This window comes from Corvus kubaryi, unplaced genomic scaffold (genome assembly GCF_017639235.1).
Source record: "Corvus kubaryi isolate FWS band 111438036 unplaced genomic scaffold, C.kubaryi_AGA036_p1.0 37357, whole genome shotgun sequence".
NCBI lineage: Eukaryota > Metazoa > Chordata > Aves > Passeriformes > Corvidae > Corvus > Corvus kubaryi.
Window position 1 is genome coordinate 16,523,117 of NW_024581117.1, and position 23,115 is coordinate 16,546,231.

At 49.2% G+C, this 23,115-nt stretch overlaps 1 protein-coding gene across 12 annotated transcripts in view; it reads right to left on the bottom strand.

Annotated features, from left to right (window-relative positions):
* Positions 1–23,115, bottom strand: part of CDH23 (cadherin related 23) — a 181,895-nt gene that overhangs the window by 95,647 nt on the left and 63,133 nt on the right. For all 12 annotated transcript variants that reach the window (XM_042033492.1, XM_042033493.1, XM_042033491.1 and 9 more), the window contains 3 exons: positions 10,633–10,827; positions 7,202–7,330; positions 501–579 (listed from right to left, as the gene is read on the bottom strand). In XM_042033492.1, the coding sequence (XP_041889426.1) occupies positions 501–579; positions 7,202–7,330; positions 10,633–10,827 (403 nt within the window). The remainder of the gene's footprint in view (positions 1–500; positions 580–7,201; positions 7,331–10,632; positions 10,828–23,115) is intronic.

Genomic DNA, 23,115 nt, shown 5'->3' on the forward strand with positions numbered 1-23,115 from the left:
CTTCAGAGCCCGACAGCAAAGGCAGGCTCAATCCATGTGCCTGTCAGAAGGCAGAAAGCCACCACCACTTTAATTAAGCTTCATTCTCTAGCTCTGTACCCTCACGGGCCCACTTGCATCCCAGCTTCCGAAGCTTTTGGGAAACACCACAGAAACCACCAGGAGCCATTCAGTCCACCATCACTCGCGTTCCCTTCCTGAACAGAAAATCCCCTCCGTGGTATTGTGTGAAGCCGAGCTGTTTGTGGTTCATCGTCAGGAATGAAAGGTTTCAGTGTGAGATATTGTCAAATCTGCTTGGAGCAACCTGGTCTAGTGGAAGGTGTCCCTGCTCATGGTAGGGGGGTTGGAACAATCATCTTTAAGGCCCCTTCCATCCTAAGTCATTCTGTCTATTCTATTCCATGATTTCCCAGGGATGGGATGTACAAAGACTTATTGCAGGGCTATCCCCTCCATCCATCCCTTCTGGAGTCACCTCCATGTCCCCCAAGACTCACCCGAGACGATGGTGTAGCCGATGCCCCGGGGACGTCCCTTGTCCTGGTCGATGGCCGTTATCATCCGCACAGTGGTACCCTGGGGAGGGACAGGGGACAGGTGTCACAGCACTGCTGGGGCTCCCAGAATGGCCTGCACCTATCGCCATGGGCCAGGTGCTGAGGGATAACCTGCCCTAGGACATGGCAGGCCATGGAAAAGTCCCATCACCTGCCCTTGGAGCAGTTCAGGCTCACCACTCATCACTCTGGTGTGAGCTGCAGAATTCTGCTAACCCACGCCAGGATGTAGCTGGAAATGCTGAGGGCGTGACCAGGAGGACATGTCCTCTAAGGAAAGCCCCGAGCAGGATGAGCTTCACTGTGCAGAAGGTTTGTGCCAGGGCAAGTCTCCGTAGTGTCTGGAGAGAGCCCCACCACACTCTGTCCCTGTGCTGCTCCTCCCCTGCCCACAGGAGCAGTATTTGAAGTGAGGTCACTGTGACAAGCACAGCTATTGCTGCTCAAGGAAGAAGAGGAAGGAAGAACTGAAGGTGCAGCCTTGGGAAAGCCAGGAGAAGCCTCCTCACAGAGTCACAGCTGACAGGCAACAGCATGTGCTCCTCTGCCTCAGGGATTTTCACTCTGCAGTCCCTCAAGAACCAAAGGCAATGATTCCCTTTCACTATGACCTTCAGCTTGGTCACTACACCAGTTTAATATTCCACTGGCTTCCCAATTTCAGCCTTTCCTCTTCTCCCACTGCGTTCCTCAAATGAGGCACCCCAAGCCATAAGGGATGCTCACACTGACCATCAGCATCCAGCTGCACAACTAAGTGAGCTGCAGAGATTTTAACTGAAACCCTTGAGGAGGAGGGTTGGACAGATGCTGAGAACCAGGCATTGCCCACAGGCAGGAGCTTCTGCAACTGCCAGCTCACCCACCTCATCCTCCATCCTGCAGGACACACTGTTCCTATAGCCCAGCAGAAAGATCCAAGAGTCCCCCAGAACTGACAAGAAGAACATAAGAGGGACCCAAAATTCTTGTTTAGCTCTTGAAATAAAAATATCCTGCTCCATAAGTCAACTTCCACCGCCGCAGTGCAGTGAGCCCCTGTGAATACCAACACATGCACATGCCCGTAATTAATGTAGTGTGAAAAAATTTACAACTCAGCTGTTCTTGTTTTCATTGGCTTATTAACAGTGGGGAAAGCAGCAAATTTTTTAATTTTTTTTCCCCTCAAAGGAAATGTCAGCAGAGGCGTTTGCATATCTAATGAGGGAGCAGAGCGGGTCGGCAGCCTTGTGCTTGCCCTGCAATCCATCATTTGAAGACCAAAGGGAAAGCTGTGGCAGAAACATCACCGGTGGAAAGCAGGGACTTGCCATCTTCCCTGGCTTCCAGATTCGTGTCCCTGTGGGCTCAATGCCGCTGCTGGCCATAAAGAAGGCTCCCAGGGCCAGGCAGGCTGCGGTTCCCTGATCTCCGAGGGCATTTCAATGGACTCCTTAAGTAAATCCATGTTATTAACCGAGAACATTAGCCATAAATCCCAGGTCACTGGCCTCTGAGCAGCACTCGGCTGGTGAGGCTCAGCAGCCGCTCAGAGAGCCTCTAAATTACTGACAATAACTGTGCTTTCCCAAGGAGTACAGAGAGAGAAAAACCACTGGAAAAGTGGGGAAGGAGCAGGTAGGAAAGCAGAACAGGGGATGTGGAAAGGAGGGCAGGGCAAAGTGGGGGAGAAAAAAGGGTGATGCATTTCAGTGTGCTCTGTCCCAGCATAGTTTTGCCTAAATTATAATATATTATACCCTATACTATACATATACATATAATTGTATTATATATATAATATATATATTATTTACTGTATGTTGTATTATATGTATTAATATATCTTATGTCTTGTATTATACATTATACTCATATTCAGCAGAATCAAAGTCCACACAATCTTTAATCTGTCCCACAGGACAGATGTGAGCCCCCTCCCCTCCCCGGCGCAGCAGGAGCTCCCCCATGGAAGGGGCAGTGGGTGAAAGCACCAGATCTGTCTGACAGCTCGCTCGTCACCTGTCACACAGCTCGGGAGCAGCACGGAATGGGAATTGTCTCCTGCAGAGGGAAGGCAGCTGCGGGAGAAGGCAGGGCCCTGCGATGGCTGGGGAGTAGCAATGGGCCGCTTTATCTGAGGGAGAGGCCCCTCCTGGAGGAGCCAAGAGGAAGGGCTGAGGGAGAGATAAAAGGATGAGCATGGATGTGGCAGCAGGGGAAGTTTGGGAGGGGTGGAGGGGGAATCTCATTCGGGTATCTCAGCAGCGTGTGCCACAGAGATGCCCACAGGAAAGAAATTATCCAGACATTTGATTACAGGAATGAGGGTTGAGAGGGACCATGCTGCAATTCACCCTGTCCTTGGCAGGCCCGTGATGATGATATCATGCTGCTGGGTTTTGGTGTTGGGGCTCCCCCTGCTCTCCTTGCAGCTCCATGTTCCTCTTCCCGCTCCACAAGCCTCTCCTGGGGACAAGCCACGTTTCACCAGTGTCCAAGGAACACGTGATGGAGCGGTGCTCGGCTCCCTACCATCCATGGATGCCGTCTCCTGGAACCACAGCAAGATCCTTCACATCCCACCTGGTTTCCATCCTTCCTGACAGGTCCTTCACAAGACTCTTCCAATGTCCACGAGACTGGCAGACGCCACCTCCTGGGGATGGACGGTCCCTTCCTGAGCATCCAGAGTGTTTGGGAGCAATCTTGAGCCTTCCAGGAAGGGGCTGAGCAAGTGGCACAGGGTAGGATAACATCCATGCCGTAAGGATTGGCTTTGTAGTGAGGGTACCAAGTGTTGGAGCCACACCGCAATGGCAAAGATCACCGTCCATGAACCACATCTCAACAATTCCCAATTGGAACACAACACCATTCCTTTCACAATCCATCTTAGTGCAGCAAGGGCAGCCAACTGCAACCCTAAATTGGAGGGGACCCTCTCACCACCTCCAGCTAAACACACCTGGCAAGGATCCACTTACTCACAGAAACCACAGGCTGACTTCCAGCACCAAGAGCCCTGCCCTGGGTATCTGTGGCAAGACCCTGCAGCTCTTAGAAACTCCGAAATATTCCTGACTTTTCTTTTAAAACAAGTCACACCTTGCCTGCCTACTGCAGACAGCAGTGGCTGCAAGGAGAGGGCTCGGCTGCTGGATACAGAGAGAACAGAATAACTTTTCCCCTCTGGGGAAGGAGGAAGGAGGTTTAGAAAAGTAATAATCTGGGAAAGCCTATGCTTAAAAAAAGGGAAAGAAAATAAAGAATGGCACATTATCCAAACAAAATCTCAGGGTTTTTTGAAGAGGGGCAGGGGTAAATCAATCCTTTTTTAATAAAACCCTGAGCTTTTAATAAAGTGTTCACACTGATGGGCTGAAAATATTGTAGGAAAGAATTAACTCGGAGCTATTGAGACTCTAGGGCAAAACCAGCACTGATTCTACATTATTTCTTCAACTCAAGGAGTTTCTGAGGAGGAGGGGGATGGTGCTGCAGAATTAAAACTGTTTTAATGATGTTTGACATGTATCTGTACCATTCTACTGCAAGGAAGTACAACTGCTGGTCTTGGGGCCATGTGCCAGTGGGGTTTGGCCTCACTCTTGCCTTCACGTGGCTCCCTGTGGGATGAAGCACAGGTTCAGAGACTTCACCTGGTCTCCTGGAGAGTGGATTTCTCCTCCTTCACCCGCAAAGCGAAGCTGCAGCACTGCCTGCACCACGCACCAGATGAGGTGCAGAAGCAGGCGCTCATCAGAACCACAGCAGCTCTGCAAGGGGAAATAGCCTGTCTCCTCCAGCTCCTATCAACTTGTCTGGAGGACATGGAATCCCAGAATCATTTAGGTTGGAAAAGCCTTCTAAGATCATCCAGTCCAACCATTCCCCCAGCACTGCCAAGGCCACCACTAACCCATGTCCCCAGGTGCCACATCCACATGGCTTTTAAATCCCTCCAGGGATGGTGATTCCACTACTACCCTGGCAGCCTGCGCCAGTCCTTACAACCCCTCCTTTCCATGACATTCAACATCAACCATGCCACCCAGTCTACAGCTGCCGTGAGGACACACATCCAAAAACCCTCTTGAGGATGAAAACCACACCGCCGAGCTTTGCCACAGCTGCAGGTACACTCGGGTGCCCCGGGAGAGATGTCTGAGCCATGCTGGGATGATAAACAACATCAAGAAAGAAGATACAACACCTCCAGGGACAGCAGAGTCTCTCCCTGCTGTGTCCTCTTCCTTTGCCTGATAAGAAATTGCTTTCTTCTCAGTGTCACAATAAGCACCTGCCCAAAATGCTTCTCAATTATGCTCCCAGATCCCAGCCTAAGAGAAATAAGAGCTACAACTGCACTTCTGTCTCCTCTCATGCCCCTCCACCCTTTTTTCTTCTTCTTCTCTTACAGGATTAGGAACTTGAAAGGCGAAGTGCGGCCCAGCGTTGCAGCAGGAGGAGGGGGGGGAGTGCTTCAGAAAGCTGCCACGGCAAAAAAAAATCCCATTTCTCACTTCTTAATTCCAGTCAATTCCAGTCAAAGGGCTGATAGAGATCTGTTTGCGGTAATTTGCTGCAGTTTATCCACTCTTTTTACCTTCTATCGGCTCTCCACTGACGGGCTGGCTGACATGCTGTTACTCGAGTGAGGAAATTAAAATTTGATGCAATAATCCCAAATAAGAAGGATTTTATTAGGTAATGTATACACTTTAGATGAGGTATTCTTGCCTGATACATTGATAGGGGAACACAGGCATGCTGTGCACCCCAGATAAAAAGAGGGAAGAGAGACGGGGAGCGGACGCATGGAGCAGCGGCTCTGTGGATTTAGGGCTGGGATGAGATGCCTTGAGCACATATTGATCTGCTGAGTCCAACGTCGGGGCAAACATCACCCAAAAATGCACTGAAGCATCTGGGTTTGACCTGCAAGCCTGGTTTTGGATGGGAGCCGGCCAAGCCCAGACTCCCTACCCAAATTTGCGGTTATCATTTTGATAACCAAGACATTCACTCTACACATGGCTCCACTCAGGGGGGAGGGCAGAACTGATGAGAAGATTTCAACTGGGAGGCAAAAAATGCACATATTTAATGGCTGGACTTGATGATCTTTGAGGTCTTTTCCAACCAAATGACTCTGTGTTAAACCCCAGGCTTGCCAAAGCAAATCACATCCTTGTTTCAGCAGTGGAATTTCTCCCAGGAAGGCTGGGAATTTGGGTCCAAACCAGAGAGTGACACCACTCAAAGCAGTCCCCACCTCCAGCAATCTTCCTCTTCACCATGTCTCTGGTGGCACCTATCCATCTTGGATCCCTCAATGCCTTTGGAGATGTTGCACATGGCCAAGAGAAATTAAAATCTCTAAACCTGGTGAGAATTCCTTCTTCCACTTCCTGTATCACGTTACACAGTGGTTATTTGCTGCTTTCCCGACTGCTAACAGTGAATGTTCCAGGAATAACTGTGGTGCGTGTCAGTGTATTGACACAAAGGGATCCTTGAGCCTTAATATATATCATTATTTGAAAGACATTCCCTTTCCTGGATGCCAGATCACCCCATGAAGGTGATGCAGTCTATGATTTTTAATACTTATGGGGCTTCCTTTAATTTCATTTATAGCTTTTTTCCTCCTAGTTAAGTGTGATCTAATTTGTGAAGTTTTATTTCCCTGCAGCTCACTCTGCGCCCATCCCAGAAATACTCCTTAATATCAACAAAACTTTTACCTTGTAATTCATGAATAAGCCGCTTTTTTGGCCACCTCTGGGCCAGCAGAGAGGTAATGTGCTGTGTCACCACGGGGATTTGTGACAGGCAACTCAGCCCTATTGATCCAGCACTCTCCATGTCAGGGCTTTGCTTCAAAGTGAATAAAAAGGCATAAACTGAAGCACACAGGAGTTCCCTCTTTCTCTGAACTGAGCCACCAGGCGTTTGGGACCCAGAGCACCAGAGAACTTATGGGATGCACATGTGGTGTGGATGCCCACCATGCCATGATTTCAAGGCAGAAGGTTTTTCCTTCCACACACAAAAATGTTTCCCTGTAGACAAAGTGATGGGATGCACAGCTGTGGATGCTGCAGAGAAGGGCTGGTGCTTGGATTAAAATCCTTGGTGGGAGCAGAGCAAACAGCTCCCAAAGCCCAAGCTGCCCTCCACACTCCCTGGCATCTGTGGGAGAAAAAAACCCTCATCCCTGCTGTATTTAGAGACGGGGAGACATTTTTCCACAAACAGCGAGTTTGCTGACAAACTGAGTTTCAGAAGAACTAAAATGATTGGATCAATTTGGCAAAACCTGGGGGAAAAGACTCAAAGTGCTGAAATGGCTGATGATTCTGGCATTTTCAAAACTGCCTCATTTCAGGAACATTTAGATTTTTCCTTCAAGTTCTCTATTGGAAATGGCATGCAGATAGACCATGCGGAGGAGACAGGGTGACTGTCTGCTCAGAATAACACAAAGCCTTTGTAGAACTTAAGAAAAAACACTCAGGAAAGTATTTTATTTGGGGTCCAGGCTTCCCGAACCCCCATGCTTAGGCTGTCTATTTGAAAAAGGGGCTGAATATTTTGGATCTGGCTGGAAATGTGCTGTTTCAGAAGGAAACCCCAGGAAGCACAGCCCTTACCGGAGGTGAGTTCTCATAGATGTTTGTGCTGTAGGGCAGGTTGATGAAGATGGGGTCCATGTCCTGCACGTCTGTGATGGTGATTGCCAGGTTGGCCAGAGTAGACAGCGGCTTGTTTTTATCTTGGTCCTTGAAAAAACAAGGAGCAGAGAGGGGAGAGAAAGGATTTCTATCAGAAAAACAGAGTTATTCAGCAGTGTTAAGTCTCTTGCGGTTGTAGCTGGGGCAGGATTTCTGAATAGTGGAGGTAATCATCTCTTTTTCAAGCTACCTGCTGGAATTATTGTCCACTGCACCTCCCTCTAAGCTGAAATACAATATGCATTTCATTGCAGCATAAGCCCTTTCAAATGAAGCAAACACCAATTCAGTTTTCACCACAATTTGAGTGAAAATGCAGCAATGCTGTTCAACATCTACTTCAAAATGCAAATTCCTTCCTAATGCAGACACAGCCTAAGGTACCTCTGCATGGTCAGACCCAGGGGTGGGTGCCAGCAGCCTCTCTCATACCCACAGTGCTGATGCCTGAACACAGTTTGGGCTCCATCACCTGAAGGGGAGGCTCTGGGAGACCTCAAAGCCCTTTCCAGTGCCTAAAGGGGCTCCAAGACAGCTGGAGAGGGGCTTGGGACAAGGGCATGGAGGGACAGGACAAGGGGAATGGCTTTAAATGGAAAGAAGGCAGGGCTAGATTAGGTATTAGGAAGGAATTCTTGGCTCTGAGGGTGGCAAGACCCTGGCACAAGTTGCCCAGAGAAGCTGTGGCTGCCCCTGGATCCCTGGAAGTGTCCCAGGCCAGGTGGGGCTTGGAGCAACCTGGGATAGTGGGAGGGTGTCCCTGCCCATGGCAGGGGGATGGACTAAATATCTTTAAATATCCCTTCCCACCTGAACCACTCCATGATTCTATGATCACCTCCCTTTCACTCCATCACATCCCACCAGGACAGAGCCTTGGGCTCTTTTCTAAGCATGACCCTTCTCCAGCAGCCAAAGCCACAGCAGTAGGCACTGCCACCAGCTTCTCCTGGCAGTGCCCTGCTGCCACTGGTTTTCTTGCTGAAGCCTTATCCTGTGGGTGCTCAAAAGTGACCCCAACACTCAACGCCCTTTGCCAAGGGCAGGAGTAAAGAGAGCACACGGAGGGAAGGGAATCAATGTCTCCTTACCCCCAATCAGGCACTGTGCTGGAAGGTGACCATTAGAGGTTACCACACACTCCTCCAAAGCAGCTTTGAGCAGAGGTAAAGACTGATTGCCAGAAGATTAATGTTAATTTAAACTGTATTCCACAACACAGCTTGTACATTATCCTCTTAACCTGCAGGGCTCTGTGTTTATGGCCTGGGTGGATGCTTATTCTGACTCTGCTGTTAGTGCCATCAGGTTGAAGTCCTCTGTTTCTTCAGATAATGTTCATTCCTCTCCCCTTCACCTCTTAAATTTTGTTTAAGCCATCACAGATAGTACTGAAAAATCAAGAGCACTTCCAGTTTCCTCACTGGACTGTCTCTCCTGCTGCTCTTTCCAGCCTCTTTCTGTGCTTGCTGCCTTCAGCCCTGGGATGGAACGACTCCTGCCTGGCACCTGTGCACTTCAGCAATCCCTGCAGCCACCCATCACCCCATTTCCCACCCAGGACCATGCAAACTCTTCATCAGGCAGGCAGAAAATTGGCATTTGCTCTTCCAGCTCCTGCTACACTGGTGCAACTCTCATCCTTATTTCCCGGCACAACTTTGCCCTTTTCTTCTAGGAATTACTAGCACTGACTGAGCCAAGGAGATATTCCCACAACTGCCATCCAGCCCAGTTCAGAGACAACATTTAAGTCCTTGGATTCCCTAAGCTGGAAATTACCAGATGCCAGGGGTGTATCGAGCAAGTAACAGGGTGACCAGAGAAGTTGTGGCTGCCCCTGGATCCCTGGAAGTGTTCAAGGCCAGACTGCACAGGCCTTGGAGCAACCTGGGATAGTGGAAGGTGTGCCTGCCTGTGGCAGGGGGTTGGGATGAGCTGGGCTTTACAGTCCCTTCCAACCCCAACCATTCTGGGATTCTGTGAAGTACCAGATATGCCCCCATGTTATCTTTTCTGGGATACAGGGCCAGATGGAGCTGGGTGGACCACATTGACACCCTTGCGTCCTTGAGGAAATCAGAATCCTGGAAGAAAGTTACATTTCCATCAGGAACTCTGTTTGGTCCCACATTTTCCAACCTGCTAGGCAGTTCAATAACACATCCCAGGAAAGCGTGTCAGCGACAGACATTGGCAAGGAAGCAAACAACAGAGTTGTTAATACTCTTCCCACTGGAGTATTAAAAATAAAATGAGGTATGTTTAAAAAAAAAAAAAAACCACCAAGTTTCTGGGGAAAATTCCACAGCCTGGAACATGCAGGGCTTGGGCTGAAAGGTTGTGGTGCTTGCCCTGCAGTCTGTGAGTGCCCGGGCTTGGTGCTGTGAAGAGCGAAGCACAGCCCTCTGCGTCCTCCTGACATTTGTGGTTCTGCATCAAGACGATGATCTTGATTAAATCACATGCTTCAAGAGTTCTAGCCAGCTGCCTGGAGGGGGCAGAGAGGGTTCCTCCCCCTCCTGAGCATGGGGTTGGTCAGATGTATTGTAGGGCTGAATCTCACCTTCCTCTGTTTCATCTGAGGTGGGGAAGAAGCCACCATCCAGAGCTCCTGCCTGTATGGTCCTCCACATTCTCCAGCTCTCTCTAGACTGAACACCAGGGACTGAACACCCATTCATATGGGGCATGAATTTGCCATGGTGGACACATCTCCCAAGGGTCTCCTCCCAGTGTGATGGCATTGACTGTAATTAAGACCTTGGTTTCTCCTCTGTCCACCAAAACTTTAACTCTTGGTGTCTGAACTTAATACAGGTGAGTCCACTTGTAATAAACCACAATGTATAAGGAATGAGTCTGGAGGATCCAATATACCAAAGACATTCTTTACTTGGGGGGTGGTGAGACACTGGCACAGGTTGCCCAGGAAAGTTGTGGATGTAGTTCCATCTCTGGAAGTGTTCCAGGCCAGACTGGATGGGGCTTGGGGCAATCTGGTCTAGTGGAAGGTGCCCCTGCCCATGATAGGGGGTTGGAATGGGATGGTCTTTAAGTTGCCGAACCCAAACCATTCTGTGATTCTCTGAATGGTCTGTATGCCCTGTACTGGGTTTCATCACCCAGGAGCTGGTCCCCTTCCTGCACAAGCTCCTGACACATATGAGATGCTGTTGGAGAGGTGCAGCTGTTCTCCACAGCAACTTGAAACCACCCAGAGACTGCATTGCTGTAATACCTCATTAAGCAGAAAATGCTGGATGTGCCCAAGAAGATTTGCCAGAGCAGGGCAATGAAATAAACCCCAGACAACACCTCCAGCCTGCAGCTGCCAGGGTAAGACTCACCGTGGCGTTCACCTGGAGCTGGTAGGCCTGAGTGACTTCATAGTCCAGCTCCCGGATCACTGTCACGATGCCACGGCCGCTGTCAATAGCAAAGAAGTTGGAAGGGGGCTGGAAGGAGTAAAGCACGCTGCCTCCTGCCCCCTGGTCTGGGTCTGTGGCGTTCACAATGAAAATCGGAGTGCCCACGGGGGTATTCTAGAGATAAAAAATAAATATCAGTAACATTGTGCACTATTTTCACATCAAACATGCACCAGCAATTTCATTTGCCCACCACGAGTGATATCCAGAGACCCAGCAACTTCAGTCCTGTATTTCCAGGACACGTTTTAAGTTACACAGCTGTATTCTTTATCATAGCAGTGCAGGGCCTATAATAGTTGTTACACACTTATAATAATAGTTACACAGCTGTGGTCAAGACGGCACTCTATCACAAACCCTTACTTTCCCAGACATCCCAACTCTCCAGAAAAATTGCTCTCTTTCCTGAAACTTGTTTTCTGCCCAAAGGCGCTTTTATTTTTGACGCTGATTCCCTAACTGTTTTCACCACAAAGTATTAAATATAGGAGAGCTTTAAAAAAATAAGGGGAAAAAGAAAAAAAAGCATTAAATGCAACACAGAACTTAACGTAAAAGTCAAAGTTGTAGTTTCCACAGCAACTACAACCTGGCCCGATTAACGCAGGCATGAACAGTTCCATCGTCATAAATCTGGAACTAATCTACATGCATAAAATATGCAGCTGAGTGCACAAAATCAGCAATGGCAAGTGCAGTTTGGCACTTCTTATTGTTTAACTTCACAGCGGGGAGAACAATTATCCATTTTTGGTGGAACAGCTGCATGTTCCTATGCAAATCTTAAAATGCATATTCTTGTCTCTCCCTAAAGGCACAAGCACAGACTGCCAGCAAAAAGGCTCTGCCGGGGCTCCAGGTACACATGGATCACGACGCCTTGGGAATGTCCCTCTGCCTGTGACAGGATCAAAAGGGCTGACAAAGAGCTAAACCTCGAAAGGGGACACAGCAAAGGTCAGAAGTGGGTTATGGCCAGCTGGGATAATACAGATTATTCCTGCAAACCTCTCCCCAAGTCTCTGCATTTTATTGTTAACTCCTTTCGTATTAATTCTTCACCCTCAGCTTACAGAGAAGTATCGTGAAGCGCTGAGAAGATGGAAAGGAGGCTTGAGGAGAGGCAGAGCTTAGAAGATGGGATACTGCTTCCAAGAAAACTGAGAAACAAACTGAGCCATTTTCAGGTTTTTTGGGAACCACAGGGCTTGCAGGGAACCAAAAGCTGTCCTAGTCAACACTTCCACTAGAAAATACAGGAAAACAGGGCTCCACACTAGGAGATCTTATTTAACCAGCTTAATACTGGGTGATGGCACCAGCAAAGAACCAAAGCATCTGCATGTCCTCTGTCAAAGCTCAGGCCAGCAGAAATTTGCCCTCAAGGCAGCTGGCAGTATTTTGTACAACAGAGCAGGGAACCCAGGGCACACTCTGCAACTCACACTGATGAATCCAGGCTCAGGACACTCATACCACACACATCTCTCCTGCCCCCTGCCCTTGTATCCAGACATGTGGCATTGCAGGGACACTGACACCCAAGCTCACCTCAGACTCCAGCAAAATTCCGCTTCCCTTACATCAGTGTCACTTCTGCCAAGGTGTGAGAGGTTGCAGCTCCCACTTAGGTTTTTCATTTCCTTTCTTTTTTTTCCCTCCTCTAAATCAAACTGCTCTAGAAAGCCTCGCAGGGCATGGCCTGAGGATTATTTTTTAAAGGGCCTTCAAGTTTTGGTGATCAGCAGTCACAAAAGCATAAAAGATATAGCTGGAAGGGACCTCAGAAGAGAAACCTGTCCCCGTGCTCCACCTAAATCATTCCCATCCTGAAAGCCTTCTAGCAATGGAGACACCACATCCTCCCCAGCCCATCTGTCCCAGAATTTTGCTGCCCTTTGCCTTACAGCTCCTCATTTTCTGCAAGGCTTAGCCCAGCCCTGCCCTGCTGACGTGTAAACCCTTGACTTCGTGCCACGCACTCAGCATCTTAATCCTGGCTAGGGCATTTAAACTGCTCAGGAACCAGGATTTTGTCAGCTGGGGGGTTGCACTGGGTGAAGAGACCTTCATGGGGGCCTGTGGTGGGTGTTTGCTTTCTGAGCACTCCTAAAACACCTTTTCAGACAGGACTAGAGCAGCTCCCCAGTCCGTCTTTTGGGCTACCTGCCTCCCCCAAGCCATCACCACTGGGAGCAGCTCCAGAGCATCCCACAGCCCTTCTCTTGCTGCTGCCAGGGCACTGCTTCCACCACCTCACTCCACCTGCTCCAACAACTCAACTTCCTTCCCAGAGCCACCGGGTACCAATGTCACAACACAGAGCATCACAAATTAACTATTCATAGGGAGAGGCAGAGCAAGAGTAGATTCGGGGTTGCACTGAAGGGTCTGGGCGATATTGCACTGGGAATAATAATATTCATAAGGATAAAGCTGGCCTTGATGAATATGTTTTCTCTTCTTTTTAAGTACCCCTAGCCACTGCTCTTAACATGCAAATCCGCTCTGGTCACCCGTGATTACGGGGCTGCTCTCAGCTGGCTGTGAAAGAGGAGGGCTTGAATTCCCCCGCATTGTACTCCATACAATAGCCCCAAAGCAGGCTTTGAAGGGAGTTCATCTCCTTGTCCTTCCAAAGGAGAAGCTGCCTGGAGCGGACACGGAGGTCACCAGCTTTGGTGCTGTCAGCTCCAGCCCCTGCAGACACCACCGGGTGACTTCCACGGCTTTATCCCTGTTTTACAGCTTCGCTCACCAGCTCCCTTCCTTGGCCAGGACAGCAAGAGCCACACAAGCAGGGGATCAGTTCTGGACAAAGATCTGGCCCTGGGAATCAGTCATGGACATCAACACCAAAGCATCTGAGGGGCTGTGAGCGACCCCAGGGCCAGATCACAAGCGTGGGCGCACGAGCAAAGCACAGCCCGAGTGAATTTAGGAGGGGAGCAGAAGGGCTTTCAGGCAGCAGGAAGAGTGTTACAGGAAGCAGAACAGCACGGATGCAGAGAGGGAAATCTCTGATACTGCCCAAAATGCACAGGTCAGCATGAATATTTCACTACAAAACACATGTCCTTATTCCCAACAGCGCACAGGTGAGAGGATGCAGACCCATATGGAGTGCTCTGGGTAATGCATCTTTTTTTCCACAGCTCAAATTCAAGCAAAAAAAAGAGAAAATCCCCCCGAACCAGCAAAACCAGCTGTGGGGTGCCAACAACCCGTGTCAACAGTCCTCCAGGGAAAAAGGTCTCATCAGTGCTTGTGCCCAGGAAGGCACAGTCAGGACTCAGAGGAATTTTCAGGCCATCTGCTTTAAAAAGCATAAAAAGTATGTCTTTAAAAGCTTCTTGCCATTTTTGGGTCAAACAGGCTCAAGATATTCCTCAGTAGGAAGCTGACGTCTTTATTTCCCAAAAGCTGCGGCCCATCATCTGAACAAAGAAGCAAAACATCTGGATAAACAGAAGAGCCTGGGGCTTGTGTTTGATGGTAAACACCGAGCAGAGGACACAACCCAGGGAGATACCTTTGGAAAGCCCCGTGCTGGACCGTGTTTCTGCCTTTTCAGCATTTGACCATTTATAGGACTCTTCTGCATATCCCTCATGGCTTTTCTTCATTAACAAAGACTAATTGTGGTTATGCTTATCTCACCAACAGGCAAAAATAACAAATCCTCTCTTTTTTTATCCAGGCAGACAACAGCCTACAGGTGCTCATGGCAAACAGGTGAGCTTTCTACACGAGTCGCCAAATTCCGTCATCTTTTAAAGCTTTCTGCTCTCTGCAGCAGCCTGTGATGGAGGCTTCATTCACTACAGAAAAAAGAACTGGTGACAAAACTGTGTCATGTCATTAAATCTTTGTTACGACGCCAGCAGATGTGAGATTAAAAATAAACATGCAGACAGATGCTGCCTGTTGGGGGGGAGGAGGAGGGCAAACAGGATGGGACCTGCTCCCGACCTGTCTCCAGCACCCCATCCTTCATCTGGCAGCTCAGCAGGAGCAGCTCCAGCACGCAGGTCCCCCCACAGCAGCTCCAGGAATTAAGGAGCTCTGGGATGCCTCTGGAGTAGTGAGGCCATTTGTGCCTCCCTTAATTTGGAATAAATGAGTAAGAAAAGTTCAAACTGTTAAAAAAAAAAAAGTATTGGAAGAAGCTGGGGATGGTCCAAAAGAAATACTGAACAGTAATGCAAGAGCCCCTAACTCTAATCATAAGGAGACTGCTCTGTTCCAGTGGATCCCCAGCAGCAAGGATATGTTTGTGTTAAAATAAGGACTGAGCAACCCTAAAATCCCTGTTCAAACATGGAAGGATGCTGCTGCACAAGGGGGAGGCAGAGGAGAGACCAAGACCTTGCTTCTCTCTGAGCAGCACAGAGGTGAGTGATCACAAATAATCACAGGATCCCAGAATGAGTCAGACCGCAGTGGGTGTTCTGATCTCACCTTCCTGCTCTAGCAGGGACATCCCAGAGTATGTGGCACAGGATTGTGTCCCGGGGGTTCTGGGATATCCCCAGAGAGGGAGATTCCACAGCCTCTCTGGACAATCTGTTCCAGTGCTCAGTGACCGCATAAGAAAGAAGTTCTTTCTCATGCTCAGGTGGAACTCCCTGTGCCTGAATTTTTCCCTGTTGCCTCTTGCCCCATTGCTGGGCCCCACAGCTCTACCCTCTTGATATCCTCCCAGGAAGTTGTGTTTCCATCCCAAAGATGTCATAGGATGGCCCAAGCACAGCCCACCACAACAAACAGCTCCCCTGGGCTGTCACCTCCCATGTGACCTCAGCATGAATTACCAGACACAGATGTGCCCCATTAATCCTGACAGCTGGGACACCAAAGCCTTATGCAACATTCTCTGCAAGGGGGCAGTTAAGGCTGAAGAAGAGGTTACTAAAAAGGGACTTCTAAAAATATTTACACCTCACTCTCTGGCCACACCAGTAGTCTTTAATATCTTATTATGAATCCTGCTATAATACGCATTAGTAATAAAATTTTGGGTGGATGCTGCTCCAATGCAACGTGGCAACACAAGGTAGATGACAATGCAGAGGAGATGCCCTCTCTGGGGTCACAATGTGAGCAACCTGGGATAGTGGAGATTGTCCCTACCCATAGCACAGGGTTGGAACTAGATGCCTTTAAGGTCCCTTCCAACCCAAACCATTCCACGATGTGTCCTGCCAGGCAGGTTACATGGCTGCAGCTGAACATGAGGGACACCTGAAAAATGTCAGAGCACCACCTCCTCTTGTCTGCCACCAAATGTTCCCCTCAAGCTGTGCCAGGGGAAGTTCAGATTGAATAGCAGGAAAATTTTTTCATAGAACAGTGTCATGGTTTGACTCTGGCCTAACGCCAGGCACCCATGAAAGCTGCTCGCTCACCCTCCCCTGCCACAGCTGGGCAGAGGAGAGAAAAATTAATGAAGGGTTCATGAGTTGAGATAAGGACCAGAAGAAAACACTCCAAGGGCACAACAGGCTCAACTTAGAGGTACAAAGCGAATTTATTACTAACAAAATCAAAGGAGGATAACAAGAAGTAAAATAAGTCCTTAAAAACATGGCCTGTAGAGGAATCTCAGCTCCGGTGCCTGGAGCACCTCCACCCCCCTCCTTCTTCACTGACCTTGGTGTCTCCATGTTGTTTCCCTCACATATTCCCACCTTCTCCTCTTCTCTAGCTGGAATTAAAACTGTGCCCACTACCTTTGTTGTGATTTCTTCTTAAATCTGTTATCACAGAGGTGTTACCAACCTCTCTAACTGGCCCAGCCTTGGCCAGCAGTGTGTCCATCTTCAGAGCCATCAGGGATTGGTTCTGCCAGACAGGGTGGAAGTTTCCAGCAGCTTCCCACAGAAGCCACCTCTGTGGCCACCCCACTACCAAAAACCAGGCCATGAAAAACGAACAATAAAGGATTGTCAGCACTGGCTCAGGCTGCCCAAGGAAGTGGTGGAGTCACTGCCCCTGGAGAGATTTCAGATGTGTGACTGTAGCACTTTGGGACATGGCTGTGTAACCTGGCAGTGCTAGGTTAGGGGTTCAAGGTGATGATCTTAGAGGTCCTTTCCAACCCAAAATGATTCTTGTGAACAGGCTCTCCTTTCACATAGGGCTAACAGAAAAAGGCTGAAGAAAACCCAGCTCCACCCCCTTTTCTTGAGGTCCATGGCACCTGCTCCCACAGCATTAAGTCCCTCTGACTGTGAGACCACTCACCCTGCTCAGGGAGCAGATTTTCTCGGTCCCTTTGAGAGTTTCCCACCACAGCAAAACCATTTCACGGGCCACAGGCCACCAACACCCCAGACGTATTTTGATCCATCAGTCTTGTCCAACTGGCCTGACACCAGGAGCCCTGTGGGCAAAGGGCTGAGAGGGGGAATATGGAGCGCTGAGTTTTTTACAGCAGGGTCAGAGTCTGAGAGAAGCAAAGGTGGGAGATGAAGCAGAGGAGATCTGGGAGTTCATTTTCCAGATACTCCCTTCAATGCATCCACTTTTCCAACACACAGAGTGAGCAGCTGGTGGCTCTGAGCTGGTGGCTGGGGTTAAACCACAACAACCTTCTGACAAGAAGGCTGGGCACCCAAAATGTCTATTTTGGTTTATTTGGGGCTGGTCCCTCCATGCCAGCTCCCCCTCTCCAGTGGCTGGCCATGTAGAGGACCTCCATCTGACCTCCCAGGGCAAAGTCACCCGGCAGAAGCTGGTGGGGATGATTAGGATGCCGATGCATGCTGTAGCCATGCAAATAATGTGGAAAAACGGCAGGCAATCTGGCCGAGCAGCTGTCGGAAGGTCGGTGAGATGAGGCGACACAAACGGACTGGGGGGCACATGGCACCGGGCACGAGGGCTCAAGCAGCAGGCAGCTCTGATCTCCTCACTGAAACAGCCTCGCCAGCCCCGTTCCTGCTTCCCCCTCTTCCCGCTCCACGCTGCCCCTGCATCAAGGCGGGAGCTGACCGCTCCCATCAGGAGATGCTTCGCTGCTCCGTGCTCCTGTTACAACTCAGGTCAACCTATTACTCTTAAATAATTCCCTGCTGCTGTTCCTGGCAGCTCTTTTCCCTCTCCCTGCCTCTGCACCATGCAGTGGGGCGGATGAAAGGAGCTTCGCACTCTGCTAAAAGCTGGCTCAACATCCCTGTGCTCCAGGCAAAGACACTCCTGCTGATCCCAAATCATTGCAGCTGGGAAGGAGGGCTCAGTGCCTCTTGCTGAAGGCAGGGCATCTCAGGGTGCTGTGGAACAGAGCTGACATGGATTCCAAGTATTCTCCTAATACAGCTGGGACCCTGTCTCCCTCATCCTGGGCTGCTCTGGACAGATTTAAGTCACCTATTCCTGCCCAGGACTTGTTTGCTGCAGGAAATAACTGCAGAAGCAGAGTCACAGCAAATGCCAGACCCTCTTCCAGCCCCTGCCAAGAGGAAAAAACCAGCCCCATGTGTTGGTTCCTGTCCCCATGCTCCATCCTGGGAGTGATCCGGCTGCCAGACTGGGTCCCTCATATGCCAGCTCCGAACGCTCACATGGATGTGCACAGACTTCCAATTCCTGTGTTCTTAATTGCACTTTTAATTACATTTATTAATTGCATTACTGCTCGTCCGAGCCAGGCAATTTCCAATTTCAAAGTTTGATTTTAAAACCTGGTAATTTCCCTTTTTAAATTTTTTTTTTTTTTTGGTGGAAATCCACCCCACCTTTCAATCAGCTCTCATTAATATGTACCTCTTGTTGCTATCTCTATTAAGTGACCTCCCTCATTATTGGGTGACACTGGCAAACGGCCACCGCAGAGCTATAATTCAATTGAGGGGCTTTTGAAAACACCATAAACACAGCTGGAATGGATGCTTTATAGGAGCTGGAGAGGAATTAGCTACTGGATAACCACACTGAGAGCTGAGAGCACTTGTTCACAGCAGACACGGCCGGGCCCAACGTATGGTGCTGGAGGAAGGGACATCACAACCACCCAGCCCACAGGGGAACTTGCCATGCTGGGAGGACAATGGCACTCAGCAGGCAGAGGACAAACAGCCACACAGAGCAGAGGACGCTCTGGTACCCCATGGGATAAACCAACTTGCTTTTTCCAGCCCAGAGATCCCCTGTTTCCCGCCAAAGATAACCCTGTCCTCACCAACACGGCTGATGCATAGCACAGCACCCCCAAGAGCTGGGGCTCCTGGTGGCACCAGTAACTTCTGCAGCACGAGTCTTGAGGGGAAAGCCCAGGAGAGGTGGATGGAAGAAATCAGGGAATCCTAAAATGGTTAGGGGGTTGGGTAGGGAGGGACCTTAGAGATCATCCAGTTCAAACTAGCAAAAGCCAGCAGCTTCCCGCTGCTCTGGGAGGGGGCAGAAGAAAAGGGTGGTGACGCAAACACCACTTCACTAACTCAGCATCCACAGCCAAATTTCATCACAAAAGCCACATTTCTCTCCCATTCCCCAGCGCCAGCCTTCAAGGAGCAGGAAGGGGCAAGGCAAGGGCTGGGAGGCAGTCTGTGCTTCCCTCCTCGGCTGCTGGTAGGTCAGCCCCAGTTTTGGAGACAGCAGATGGGAAGCCAAGATGGTCTAACGAGACATTTGAAAGTCAGACACAAGTGCCAAGAATGTGAAAACCTGTCAGTCAGAGAGCCCCTGGCTCCAGCAGCACCGCATCTCTCCTGCTGGTGTGATTCTCCTGCTGGAAAAGGGCGTTTGGAGCAATCTCCCCCTCTGCAAGGACATCCACGGCAGATGGCCTGGCACCCCTTTGGCTCTCATCTTCCTGGAGACAGTGGGCACAGATCAGGTGGATCCAGGTGGCCACAATCAAGGTCTGCACTCCTCCAGTGGCTGCTTTTGTTTAGGGAAGCAAAGGCAGTCCTGACCTGCAGAATCCAGTGGGGTTTTCCACCATCCCTTCCCTCAATATCAAAATTCAGTAGCAAAGTCAAACCACCAGAGATTTACTTCTACCAGCCAGCATTCATTGTGGGGTGAGACAAGAAATCCATTTTCCAATTCCTGCTTGGGGGTGATGCCATAAACCGGATGGATCCTATTTTTTAATATCCCTTTTTTTTTTTCCAGTTGCCACTAACTTTCACTTTCTGGCACCCCATGGCATCTGGTGATGCTCTGGATGGCAAATGACTTCCATTAAGGCAGAGCGTTCACACAATGCATTACAAATGAAACCCTAATGACAGGACACCGGCAGTACCGCTCCCACTTGATATTAATTGGGTGCCACTTTCTTTTAATGGTACATTAATTAATGTGGGATATCAACAGAAGTCCACGACACCCCCATTAATACAAATGAATTCATTATCATCGGTGTTACTATAAGAAATGACAAATAAATCTGTAACAGTGGGACACTTCAAATAATAGCCACGAATCATTAGGTATTGTCTTCATTTATACAGTGTACTGCAAATATACACATGAAATCTATGGATGCTTATCTAGCCACATGTCCCTCTCCATGCCTCTTCCTGAGCCACCTTGGAGGGCAACCAAGCTGGCCAAGGAGAACTGGGACTTGCTTTGTCACCTCACTGCCTTCTTGCTATCTCCTCTTATCCCAGCACTTCTCACTATCCCCTTCTCTTGAATCTTCAAAAGACCCTCTGATCTAGCACATGTAATCCTGGAAGGAGGATCACCTTTCCTGCCTCCATCTCTTGCACTCCCATTTTAGCCAGGCAGAAAGAAACCTGCTTGCTTTTGTACCGTATTTATTTATTTTACTGGTTATTTATCCCTGTTCTGTAGAGAAGATAAAAGCACAGAGCAGCCCACCTCTGACCATGGGAGGAGTGAGTAACGCGTCCTCAGAAAACTAAGGAAAAATTCCCACAACTCCCTTTGAAATCTGGGATTTGTAAGTCCCAAAGATCCATCAAAAAGAAACTCCTGGAAAAGCCTCTGCAGAAGCCTGAGAGCAGGTACCACCCTCAACACAAGTGAACACAAAATCCATACAGCTGGGCTGATTCAAAAAATACTTCCCTGTCTTCCTGTGGATGGGGAAGAATCGATACAGGTTCAGCTGGGGTCTCCTCATCGGGCTTTGCTCATGCTGAGACAGCAAACTCTGGCAGGAAGCGTTCCTGTCAGAGCCACGGCATGGGCACCACTCTCCTGCGGGAGGTGACACCCCAATTTCCTGTCTCCCACTGCCCCGGGGGTGCTCATGGGCAGAGAGAGCAGCTACCAGCCTGGGACAGTGGAATGTGCAAGGAACAGCCTTTTAAAATATAATACATGGAGGCTGACTTGCCCTTGAGCCGCAGAAAAACGCAGGCAGGAGCTAGTCTGAGCAAGTTAGATGCATGATAAAGACAGGGAAGCTAGCAATCCAAAGGAGGAACAAATGGGAAGAAAAGCATGATGCTCATCTTTAAACTGAAAGAGGAGAGATTTAGATTAGATGTTAGAAAGAGATTGGTTACTCAGAGTGTGGTGAGGCCTTGGCACAGGGTGCCCAGAGAAGCTGTGGCTGCCCCTGGATCCCTGCAAGTGTTCAAGGCCAGGTTGGAGGGGCTTGGAGCAGCCTGGGATAGTGGAAGGGTGTCCCTGCCCATGGCAGGGGGTTGGAATGAGATGGTCTTTCAGGTTCCTTCCTACCCAAACCATTCCATGATTCCTGGTGGTTTTGGGTGTCTTGCATTGCTCTTGGGGATGAGACATTTAGGAAACACGAGAAAAGGAAAAAGTTGTTATTTTTAATGTGATGATGTGTCTAAGCCATGTCCAATATGATTTATTTTGTGGGTCTACTTGAGAAGCTGTGCTTTTCAGAACTGTCATTAGAAATAGGGTGCTTGTGCTGTGATTTAACCGATGAGGGGACAAGCCCTGAGCCTGTCCCTCGCTGATCTGTGCTGTACCCTCTGTACCTCACGCTGTCTCCGCTGCCTGGGCAGCCTGCTGCTTATGCTGTTGCTTGGGGATTTAGAAGCACAGGGAAGGATTTCTTCCTAGTATCTAATCCAAGCCTACTCTCTGTCAGAGTGAAACCAGTCCTCAACAGTCAGACTTTATAACCCTCTCCTCAAACCTGAGCTCCCCTTTAAACTCCCCCCTAACCTTGATTTGGGGAAGGATGGCAGCAAGAACTTCCAGCAACCTTTTTTTTTTTCTGCAATTCCATGCATCTGCCCAAGGTCTCATAAACTCTATGTTGAGGCAAACAAATTTTCCCTTTAATTTCTCCTCATGTTGCCAGAGGAACCAGCCTTTACAATCCAGCCCAAAGAACTGGTCAAGCACACTGAGAAGAAGAGGTGTCAAAGCAATCAACTGGTGACACCAGTTGTGACAAGCAGATTTTAAAAATACCTTGAGTGTTTTATCACAAAAGTGCTCAGCTGGTGTGTTGGGGTTTGTTTCTAAAGGGGCCCCAGTCTCTTGAGGGCCTTTGGGAACATCACACGAACTAAGGCAATGGGGTCCTAAAACCCTTCCACAACATCTTCTGCAGGGATAATACACCAGGAAAAGGCTTACAAAGCACTAGCATGGAAAGCACATTCCAGCATGGGATGTCTGTGTTAAAGAACAGGAACAGGGTGGGAAAGGAGGAGAGAGAAAACAACAGAGAAGGAAAAAACCAGCTTCTGTCCTGGTTTTTCTAGAAACAGAGGGACGACTCCCTCCTTCCCTCTCCCAGCTCACCACATCTTCTTGCAACCAGCAGAAGAGATCCCAGCTCTGCCAGCATCCTTGCCAGGTCCAAGGAATTAACATGACTTAAACCCTTGGCATTACCTGAGTGGGGGGAAAAACCCCAAACCCAGACAGACCTAAATCCACATAACCCTGGCAAAGCTTTCCTTGCTGAAACCATTCCCTTTGAGGCACTGTCTTCAGTCACAGCCTTTTCCCAAGTGCTGACATCCCCCTGGCAGGATCAGACCAAGCCTGATCACCTGTGGCTGTGGAGCAGGAGAGAGTCAGGATCATTTGCCAGGGCAGGGAAAAACTAACCCTGCATCCCGCCCCCCCCCCCCCCCAGCCCTCCTGCCACGACTCCCGCTCCCCTTCCTGTGCTGATTGGAGAAGCTCATCCTTCTGCTGATTGCAGTTGATGGTCCTGGCTGGGTTTTGCCCTTCCAGACCAGACCCTCAATTATCAAGGGTCTGGTTTTTATAAAAGGCTTGGGTTTTTGACTGTTTTGGGTTTTTTTTCCAGTTCAGCTAGCGAGTTTGTTTTTCGCTTGGGCTCCTTCCTGCACTGTCTGGATGTGCTGATAGATTTTGGGGCTTGCCAGAATCCAGCAAAACCAGGCTCACTGGGTAGTATTAACTTCTAACCCCCGCATAAAAATAGCTGCAATAAAGCAGAGTGAATAATATCAG